Source organism: Coffea arabica, chromosome 10e, assembly GCF_036785885.1.
Source record: "Coffea arabica cultivar ET-39 chromosome 10e, Coffea Arabica ET-39 HiFi, whole genome shotgun sequence".
Lineage (NCBI taxonomy): Eukaryota > Viridiplantae > Streptophyta > Magnoliopsida > Gentianales > Rubiaceae > Coffea > Coffea arabica.
In genome coordinates, this window is record NC_092328.1 from 40933604 (window position 1) to 40945203 (window position 11600).

The 11600-nt window shown below is 35.9% G+C and overlaps 1 protein-coding gene across 1 annotated transcript; it reads right to left on the reverse strand.

Moving 5' to 3' along the window:
- Positions 1-1050: 1050 nt before the first annotated feature.
- LOC113712122 (pentatricopeptide repeat-containing protein At5g56310-like) lies at positions 1051-4779 on the reverse strand. Its single transcript, XM_027235412.2, has 3 exons — positions 2660-4779; positions 1525-1604; positions 1051-1387 (listed from the first exon to the last, which is right to left on the reverse strand). Exon 1 carries the CDS (start codon positions 4690-4692, stop codon positions 3214-3216), a length of 1479 nt encoding a protein of 492 aa, XP_027091213.1. The 5' UTR covers positions 4693-4779; the 3' UTR covers positions 1051-1387; positions 1525-1604; positions 2660-3213.
- Positions 4780-11600: the final 6821 nt, after the last annotated feature.

The following is an 11600-nucleotide window of genomic DNA, read 5'->3' on the forward strand; positions in this document are numbered from 1 at the left end:
TCTCTCACCACCCAATGTATAAGGCTACATGTCGCCCTTGTGTGCTCTTGTGTTCCCTTATGTAGTATTCCAGCCCACCTATTTATAGAGAACATTATTTGGTTAAAACATAAATAATAATAGGAAACCAGTACTAATTCCTAGACTTGTACAAAATAGGAAATAACTTCTAATTCTAAATAAAATAGGAAATTTCTTGCCTACTATTTCAAGTAACTAAAATCAATTAGGAAACTAATTACTTCTACACAAATAAAAAACTTGCGTAAAAGAAATTAACCCAATTTCTTAACAGACCTTTCTATAGGATCATTGTTATATATACTACTCTTTTCCATAGTAAAAACTGCACAAACTCGCATAGTTTACTTGCATCCTTATTCGCTTTTTTCCCTTCTTCAACAAGCCCTCCAGAAATATATGGAGATGAAGGAAGATTTGAGTGGTGATGGAAAAGTTTAGGCAGCATGTGCATATACTATAGTGACATGGTACAAGACCTCTAACTTCTTGAATGTAATATAGGGTTAGAGTGCCCCATAGGAGTCGGGACAACTTTTTTTTTTTTTTTTTTTGAGGTTTTCTAGTGAAATCGTGACTTTTCCCAGGTATTAAAGCAAAACTTTGCAAAAGTTTTTGTTGTTGTACGCTTTCTAAAAGTTTTAAAATGTGATGTAATGAGCATTGGAACGCTTTGGTTAATTGCTATGTAATGAGTCTATAAGGCCCTCCAAATGGCCCTTTTTTTGGGTTTTTTGACATTCCAGTCTATCAGAAGTTGCCCAGCAAAACTGTAGAAAAATATTCTTGAAATTAAGACTTGGGCCCCCAATAACAAAAGTTTCTATAGGAGGGTGTTGAGTTGGATGGTAAGGTAGGAGGGATTTTATATAAGAAGTCTTGGATTCAAAATTTTTCACTTACAAGAGAGAGAGAGAGAGAAGTTCCTATTAGGCATTCTCAAATTGAGGGTAATCGGTGACCGTTGCTTCAAAACACTACTCATATCTGCTGAACTCTACCAAACGAATAGTTGAGCAAATTCCCAGGAAATTAAGTTCACTTTACTTTGAACTCCATGTCGATTGCAATAAGTGAGTTTTAGCCAACAGAAATAATGTTTGAGAATAAAATGACAATGAACTGTATGTATAAATAAACATAGAGCATTTGACATGTTCAGGGTTAAGTTGCAATGAGCTTATCCATTGCCATTAGAGGCTAACTGCAACTAGTTGTTGTAGATAATTTGTAATTGAAAGCCGAGATCTTCATCTTTGAGTTCTTCATCTTTGTTAACCATAGTATCATGAAGAAGTCAATTTCGCCCCTGAAAGATTGTTTCTCACTTCATTTGCCATGCCAATGAAATGTCTATCTTCACATCCTACCATATGGAGAATAATAAAATACAATCAGTAGAAAAATAGAGTTACAAGATCTACATGTCTCTTGACATAGAGAAAAAAATCAAATCAGCAAAGAATAGACACGTCTGTTGTAGCTTTAAGTAAAAGCAAATACCTATATAAGTAAGCTCCTTTTGAAGTTGGAAAAGGTAATCTCTGTTCGGTGCACAGGGGCCTTCCGCACGAGCAATTTGACTGTACAAATACAAGAAGATATCAGGATGCATTGGTTTTGCAATCCAAACCAATGTGTCACTCTTAGGAAATATCCAAGAGCACACTACCACCTCAAAGGCTATAGAAGCAACAAACATGAACGCTATACAACATTAGTTGTATAAGAAAAACCCTCCTTGGACCTTGACCCTTTAAAATTCAGTCATCTGGACAAATTTTAGGATCTGAAGGCTGGAAATACTAGTTTTAAAATCCATGGACAAACAGGAGCTTTTTTACTAGAAAGAACTGAAAGGGCAAAGCAATGAAGGGTATGGAGAGGTAGAGAATCGGACCAGGTTTTCAATATGCAGATCAAAGACCTTAGATCACTGTGCTACATCCAAATCCGTTCAAATAGAAGATCCTCCTATTTTTAGATTTAGAAAGCGACCAGACGTAAGTAAGTTTGACAGCAAAAATGTCTTTTCAACCCATAAATGTTTCAAGAACTGGCAACTATGTTTCTCGGTCTTGAGTATGGGTGTCAAATTCGGGTATGTGTCATAGTGTCTAATTTGTCAACCACCTAAAATTAGGATACGGGGACACTTCTAAAGACTCAGACACAGGCACATGGGTGCGGCAAAATTTCTAGTAAATATAAGAATTATACACTGCAGCCAACATACAAGTCATAGCTCACTAAGGATTGGAGAATTCTAAAGTAACCAACAAGTCATAGCTCAAAAGGATTCTAGTGTAATAAGGACTCCAATGCAACAAGTCTTCTATATCTATGAGTTTTCTCACTCAGGTCTTCTCTTCTTGCTTCAACATCAGACCTCACAAAAGTCAAAAGTGTCCAAAAATTCTTCAAAGTGTCGGACGCATATCCCATACCAGCACCAGTGTCGTGTCGACACGGTACTTTGGGGACAAATGAAGAGTTTAGGTAACATAGACTGGCAATGTCTAATTATAACATATTCGCACTGATAATGCAATTTTCAGAGCTTAATGTCCCAAGCAGACAACCCAAAACATGACAAAGCAGACAACCCAAAACACAACTAAAAGACAAATAGACTTACTTTGCAATATCCTGAAGGGATGCAGGATCAACGTAATTATCGTTGAGCTTCTTGTCTGCTGATTCAATGTATATACATTTAGACTTTGTCAGTTTTGACTTGATCCACTTCAGCAACAAAACATGTAGAATTCACTAAATTCTAACAGGGTTCCTGCAACTATGACTCTTGCAACATGCTTGCAGAATGTAGATAGAAGTGTGCTTCTCTGCCTTTCAAAAGAAAAAGATCCATCCCTAACCACAGACCTAAAGAGTGGTCAACTTGTGAACCAAAAAAAGCCATTTCTCTTCATACTTGCTATGACTTGACCACTTTCTAGACCTAGGACTTTTATCCAGCATTGATGGACTACAAACTGCACTTCTAAGTAAAAAATTATCCATCCTTCAAATTCGCCAATGTGGCAACATGTTCAGATCTGAATTTCCTCGACGTCATCTTTTGGAGTGAAACTAAAATCTTACAATCATGATCTCCTTGCACGATTCTGATCCTCATCATGGTGGAGAATGCAATTAAAGCTTGCCCAGCAATCAAACATGCATACAAGATCAAGTAGCGCCATCCACTAGGCTCCACCCGGGTGTTTTCTTCATACGTCCTTCCTTCATAAACTTCCTCAGCTTTACCACATCTTCCCATCTGCCAGCCTCTGCATACATGTTAGACAAGACAACATAAACCCCATGGTTATGTGGATCCAAAGCAAGAATTTCCTTTCCTACCCTTTCAGAAACATCAGTATTCTTGAAGTTCTTGCAAGCTGTCAACAGGGCTCCCCAAATCACTACATCGGCTTTCCATTTCATTCCTTTTATTAGCTCCTCAGCCTCCAGTAACTTCCCACTTCGGCCAAGAAGGTCAACCATGCAACTATAGTGCTCTATCTTAGGCTGAATCCCATACACCCTGCTCATAGAATGGAAAATTCTCCCACCAAAATCAAACAATCCAGCATGGCAGCATGCTGACAAGACTCCAATAAATGTAATATCACTCGGTCTCACCTTCTCTTGCTCCAGCTTCTTAAAGAAATCCAGGGCTTCTTTAGCATGGCCATGAACAGCCAATCCACATATCATTGAATTCCAAGTTGCTATGTTCCTTTCTTGCATAGTAGCAAAACACTGGCGTGCCTGCACAAACGCTCCATTCCTAGCATACATATTAACTAGTGCCGTCCCAAGAATGACTCCCAATTCAATCCTTTTTTCCTGCATATAAGAATGAATCTGTCCTCCCAATTCCAAACCACCAGACTGAGCACAAGCCGACAATACTGAAGCCAAAGTAACTCCATTGGGCTCAAAGCCATGGGTGATCATTGCATGAAACAATTGAATTGCCTCGCTGCCACAATCAGATTGTGCATACCCGCTTATCATCGTAGTCCAAATGCTCACATTTCTCACAGACACTTGGTCGAACAATTTTCGGGCATGGCTCAAACAGCCGGAAACAGAGTAAGCCCTGATCAAGCCATTAGCCACGTGCAAATCCGAGTCTAGCCCAAACTTCAAAATGTTGACGTGGATTTGAGTAGACGCACACAAAGATTTTAAGTTAGAACAGGCCTTGAGAACAAAAGGGAAGGTGTGTTTACCGGGAGCAATGCAGAGCCTTCGCATTTGAACAAAGAGAGACAAAGATCTCTGAGGCGTTGGGCTGCTAGCTAGCGCTCTGATCAGAGTATTCCACATGAAAGAATTCGGTTGTTGGATGCTAGAGAATATTTTGAAAGCATGATTAAGGTCTCCATCATCCGACAGGGAGCAGAAGGCGAGCAAGCGGCTGGCCGCGTAGTTGTCATCGCGGATGCGACCGGTGATGATCATTTGGGCGTGGATTTGCTTGAGCTGGTGCATGCAAAGGCATTGATCTGCCAGATTGGATAAGCTCGTAGGCTTCGGTGGTGGTGGTGGTGGCGGTGGCGACCGCGACCGCGACGGCGACGGAAGCGAAAGGGGACACGCGGTAATGGTACGAAGGTGGGGAGTGAGAGAGAATTGGCGGGTGCATTTGAAAATCATGAGCCACGCGGCTGGCTTCCTAAGGCTAACTCGTTTCGCCAGTGTTTGTGAATGCTCCACTAAATACTCCGCCAGAGCAATAGATGATTCAACTGGAATCGAACTTTTAAGCTGTCATACTCGACTCTGACCTTAGGACTCGAGCTCGAATCACAAGATTAAATTTTAAACTTAAGCTCGATTGGATTTAATATTTAATAAGTTTGAGTTCAATGAAGTTCGATATTTATTGAAAATTTTTTATCTATAACACATTTATATAAAAATCTATGGTAAAATATAATTGTATGATATTATATACAATAGTAATAAAAAGTTTTTAAATAAAAATATAAAAATTTATTCATGCCTTAAGAAGTTGTACGTGTACAAATTTGAATTCGATTTCGAGACCTTAAATAAGATTTAATTTTTGTTTGAATTCGAGCTCGAACTCATCAATATTTGAACTCGAGTCAAACACTTAATGATTTTACTCTGAACTATTCATTAAGGGCTTGATTGATTTATAGCGCTATCCTCCACTAACTAATGCCCAATAGTAATATTCCTACAAGAAACAAACAAGTGCATCTTACTCTCAACTATTGCTAAATGTTATTCTCAACTTAATTCCATGGCTATGAAAGAGGCTATTCAATACTAAATTGAGTTCGACTCAATAATAATTCATTTAAACTTAGTTCACCAACTAATTAAACTAAATATAAATGAAAGTTTATCTTAATAAACTTTCAAACTCGATTTAGCTCTGCCACAATTAAATTTTACATTTATAACATCATAAATACCCTACACGCGATTTTTCTGCAAAGATACAGGTCGTGAACAAGTATAGAGTATTTAGAATCGATCCCATAAAGAAGATTTTCAATTACCTGTAATTTTTGAACTCCTTTATTATTTAGACTATAAACATGAAGTAAAAGCAATAAAATTAACACTAAAAAGCTCCTAGAGGTATGGAATTCCTTATTACCCTCGCTAGTGAGATTACCAGGTAAGTGAATGCTTTTATCTTGGTTAGTTATGGTGTAATTTCCTAATGTATGTGAAACCTACTCTCGTAGTAAATCAACTATACTTATAACTAAACCATACCTACTCTTGTGGTTATGAATTAACTACAACCTCATTTCTTATATGAAATTACATGAAACAAGTCACTAAAGCCATATAGGTGCACCTCTACTCTCGCAAGTGTACTTCCTAGTTTATCACTTCCTTGAACTAGTGTTAAATTTCAATTCTCATTGCAAACTTAACACCTTAAGATAATCACAACTAATGCCCAGTAAATCATGATTAGAAAAACAAAAGTGATAAATAACTTGTTAAAAATAATATCGTGAAATAATCAATTAAACATTACTAACAAGATATAGCAAGTTCATCCATAACTCTAAGCATAAACTTTAACTAAACATGATAACAAACACCGAACTTGTATTATAGTTAAACATGAAATCAAATACAAAAGAAAAAGTTATAGGAGAAATGTCACCTTTGTCACATGACCTTAAAACTCTCCATCCTTGCTCCTCAATCTTCATCCAAATCTAACTACAAATACAAGATGGATAAACTACACTACTTATACTATACTACTCCAACTAATGAACTAAGGAAATTCTAGTGAAGACTATATTTTTGTGGAGTTTCTCTAGCCTTCCAAAGTTTTTTAAAATGTTCTCCAAAGGCCTCTATTTATAGAGGATTCAAGAGCCAAATAAGTGGTTTCTAGTTGTTATTTTTGACTCTTGAAACTCCCATGAGTTGTCTTTCCAACTTTTCACACTTTTCTTTATCGGATACAGCCAACATTGATAGCTAGAATTGAGTTGGAAAAGTTGTGTGAAAGCAGGGTAAATTGATGAGCAAGTTGCAGAAAACAGAAGAGAATATGCGACCTCAAGAATACGCGGCTTTAGGTCGCGTATGGATAGCTCGCGTTTTTGTTTCTGTGCATTTAGCACCACTTCAACTGCTATTTTCTCAATGATGGAGGTCGAAGTAACTCTTGTATAGAACATGAAAGTTGTACTACTTTGAGTTATATAGACTGAGAAATGACCAAAATACCCTCAACTGTTCAGAGCTCTATTTCAGCTTTCGACAACAAAGTTGCACTTCTGTATTTTGACATTTTGACAAGAAAAACGATAAACTGGACTTTGATATTTTCATACCAAATGTAGATGTATCTCTTAGCTTCAAAATGGTACAAGAATCACCTCAATCCAATCCTTGTAACTCAAGATATAGCTGAAATAACACAAGGTGTCAAAGCTGAAAAACTTGCATTTCTTTTGTTCTTGATTCCATTTCCTCTTTTGCATTTCATATTCTCTTTTTATTACTTCAAACCATCATCAATCATCCAATTGTTTTATCAATTCATGCCATTTGATGATGGAATCCTTAAACCTATATAAAACATGAAATTTTCACCATTAAAATCCATAATAATGCAATTTTTATATTTAAACCACAAAATGCATATTTTCACTAGAATCCTAACTAATTAGTTATAAAACTTAATAAAATACACCAAAACTAACTAATAAAACATACTTAAAACACGTAAAATATACTCTTATCAAATTTCCCCACACTTGAGTCATTGTTTGTCCTCAAGCAATAAAAAATACAAACCAACAATAATCCAACATTTTAAAATAAACATACGTGCACCATTCAATTTCATTTACTCAAAACAAGGTAAATGACCATTATGCAATCATTCAACTAAGATCAAGTACTCATAATATCAAGTAAAGGAAAGTCAATTATACCATAATTTTAACTAGTTCAATTCAATTTCTCATCCTTACCCAATTTTATCAGTAAGTAACTCATATAGTCAATAAAAATGCTAACTTATCTCATGATCATCTTTTTATTCATATTTAAATAGGGATTTATTCATATATCATAGTTAACTATATTTTTCAAGTTGTGAAAGTGTCTTTTGACACGATGATCGACATCTTTAGATGAAAATCACCGGTTACTCAATATTTCACATACTCAAGTTGCCTTGTTTACTCTTAATTCAAGTATCGTTTTCCTCGAAAGTCGACATTTGTAGATGAAGACTCTCGATTACTAAGTACAAGAACCATTGGAGTAGAATAACTCTTATTTTCTTATTTTCTCTTATTTTTCCTTTTTTTTCAAGGTAAAGATAATAAACATTCCCTCAAAAGAATAATCATGAGAAAAGTATTACACTTATTGACCATATTTATTACTTAACTTATAAAATCAAGTAAAGAGAAGAAATTTCATCAAAATTTCAAAATGTAGGCATAATTTTCTCTATTTTACATGATATACTTTCCTATAAATATATAAAGTATAATCGCATAATAGTCATTTCCAAATTAAATGAGAAAAGAAGTTTTCAATCCACATATATTTATCTCAAAAGTAGATGGAATTTGAATTACTAATGGAATGGAACTTGTTACCCTTGAATAAAATTTAAAAAATTTAAAACTTTTAGGGCAAATTTGTAATTTTGGACAAGATTTTGAAAAAATTTTGGCAGAGTTTCCCTTAAAAACTGGACAAAACTCCTGCCAACAAACCCAATTTTGAACAAATTAAAGCACAAGAAATATTTCCAAGGAAAGTCCAAATCATTTCAATCACAAGTCAATCACAACCAATGCATATCATCTCAATTTTTCCTTCCCTCTCCCCCCACACTTAACATGCACATTGTTCTCAATGTGTAAAAAGGGAAACCAAGCTAAAGAAAGTAATACTCCCCTGCTATTGCGATTAAAATGTGTAACATTGAAGCTTCACAATCCATTGTCCGTGTTTCTTCAAAGCTTCATGAGTTCCATTGGAATCCATTAGCAATACAATCTAACATGCAAAATAGCAAATAAACTAGGTAAGGGTCAAGGATGCAAAAAGTGGCAAGGACATGAAGAATATTTTGCAAATAACTCTTTGCCAAAGTCTCTCACATCATCACACCACATTTCCGAAACTCTTAAAATATTTAGCACAATTATCACCCTTCTTACCTAGAATAAGAAGTATAAATATGTTTCCTTCTCTAGGTAATTATGACATCACCGTATAATGACAAAATTAGGAGCAAAACTAAATATAAGAAACATACATTATGCACATGTTCAATTTTACCCCTAAATTATCACCAAAATTGCTAAATTCTTCACATATTCAAAATTCATCATCCAATCATACTCTATATGAAGATTAAGCAATAAAATGTCACCATATAAGGAACGTGTACATGTAAGCATCATAAACAAGTCACATTTTAGCAATTTAAATCGTCTAATTATGCTTAACAACATTCCAGGATCAAATACCACATTGATCATAAATAAGAATATGCATAAAGTAAAAATTGCATAGATCATCACATTCCCACATTTGATCATCTAAACATGCTTAGAGATGTTAAATAAGCATAATGGAGCTTATATACATGAATAAATAATGTCACAAATTCACCATCCAAAGTGTATCAATAAACTCATAAGATATGCCAATGGTGAATTTAAAGTGCTAAGTTAAGTTAAAGATAAAATGATCAAAACATGCATTTTAACCCTCTTTAACAAATTAAAAAGAACTTTTACACAAATCGAGGGGTGGAATTCCTTGATCGAATTCCGCCTTTTTTACCTCATTTGATCACTTTTGCCTCTATTTCCCAAACCTATAAAAGAAAAACAACAAAATAACTTAAACACATAATTTAAACATAAATCACATAAAATAACATAAATTTAAACAAACATTGAGTTGCCTCCCAACAAGTGCTTTTGTTTATAGTCGTTGGCTCGACTATTTTGCCTCATTTTTCAAGGAGACTTTGTCAATGAATAATCCACCATTTTAGATCATGGTAAATCATTAAAAGGTGACTTAACAACTAGAACCACGTGTTAGGTAAACTACTTGAGTTAGGTGGAGGATAGACTGGTGCACTTTGCCATTTTTCAATTTGAAGGTCCGGCCAGGGCTTGGTGGAATGTGGTTCAAGTTAAGTGGGAGAGAGAGGGGACCGCATGGACGTGGGTGAATTTCGTGCGAGAGTTTAACGAAAAATACCTCCTACCTATCGTCCAGAAGAAAAGGAGGATGATTTTATTAAGTTCCGGTAGGAAATTTTGAGTATAGCTGAGTATGAAACCCAATTTACGGAGTTGTCTAAATTTGCTCCTGAACTGATAGCTACGGAGCAAAGAAGAGTCCGGAGGTTTATGCAAGTGCTCAATGTGGAGATACAAGATGCCCTGGCGGGCCCAGATTAATACGTTTATGGAGGTTTTGGAGAAGATCCAAAGAATAGAAATTGCTATGGCAAAAGTGAGAGCTTTTCATGCAAAAATGAGAGGTGCGCCTGGTGGAAGTCAAGGGTAAGGACAAGGTGATTTAACTATGCCACCCTCTAAAATGGGTCGAGGAGATGGTGGTGAGAAAATGTCAGTGACATCTAAGGAAATTACTCCAAGAGGAGCCTCGTGTGGCAGGGAGCAAGCAAGAGGTGCCTCACAAGGAGGTCAAACTCGAGTATCTTGTGGGTACGGTGGGAAGGCCAATCATACGGAGAATGATTATTGGCGAAAGGCAGGAAAATATTTATGGTATGATAGTACCGAGCACCAACTTGCAACTTGTCCCCGTAGATCACACCTAAACCCTGAACAAGCAAATGGAGGAGGCACTAAGCCAAGGGTGCCAGCTAGAGTGAACACCTTGGACCAACAGGCATTACCAGAATCTTCGAAGATAGTAGAAGATACGATTCGTGATTTCTATTGTTTAACTATGTTTTGGCTATAGTGAGACCTGAGAGTTAGAAATGGATATACAAGAAAATACCCTACATTATTTAGGAGTGCATGGATGAATTTCGAAGACGAAATTCTTTTAAGGGTAAGAGAGTGTGAGGACCCGTAAAATTCTTTATATTTTTCTTAAAAATGCCCTTTTATTTGGAAATTATTCATTTATTATGGCCCTACTACCCAATCACCCTACAATAAGTGTAAATGAATATAAAAATAATGTTTTCGTTGTCCGTTTTCAAGTTAGAACGAACTAGGATTTTTACGATTTTTCGTAGTGTGACTATTCGGCACGGAGTGAGGATCAAATTTGGTAGGTAAGAGTGACATTTGGATGAGAAAATATTATATGATTTGAAGTGATAATAATAAGTTAGTGATTAGAAGGTAAAAATCATAGTATATGTGATTTAAGAAAAAACGGCTCGAACCGACGGGTATCGATCATTACCAACTGAACCCACCACTTAACCACCACTTCCCTACCACCACATACCCTTGATATTTTTGCAAAATATCTCCCTCATCCTCAGCCATATAGCTGAAATATGTGGGCCAAAATGCAAGGAAAAGAAAGTAAAATTTGAATGGTTTTGGTGGTGACAAGTGTTGGTCATCTATGGTCCCTTGACCAACCCTTTCGTCTTGCCTTCTTATCTCTCATTTCAGCTCATTTCCCTCATTTTCTTTCTGTTTTGGCCGAGAGCAAGGAGAGGCAAACGGGTGAAGAGAGTTTTCAATCTTCTACCTTGAATCTAACCTTTTGAGTGCAACAAAAAAAAAATTAAACCGATTAATCACTAGTTTGGAAGCTTGAGAAGTTTAGGAATCAAAAATTTCAAGGAGAGGTGGAGGATCATTCTTGCAAGCTCTTGTCTTGAGATAGAATGGCTGATCAACCTTTCTTTCTCTATTAGTCATGATTAAGTTGGGTATTAATGTTAGTATTGTGCTTGTGATGCTTGTTCCGAGTGATTTTGATGAATATATGGCTGACTTTTGAGTGAGGGTTTCTTGTGAGTTAGGTGTTGTATGATGTATATATCTGGTATATAATCTTGTAAA

What these genes read in the sequence shown, in the direction of transcription:
- LOC113712122 (XM_027235412.2), bottom strand. Translation starts at nt 4,692, where the DNA reads ATGATTTTCAAATGCACCCGCCAATTCTCTCTCACTCCCCACCTTCGT.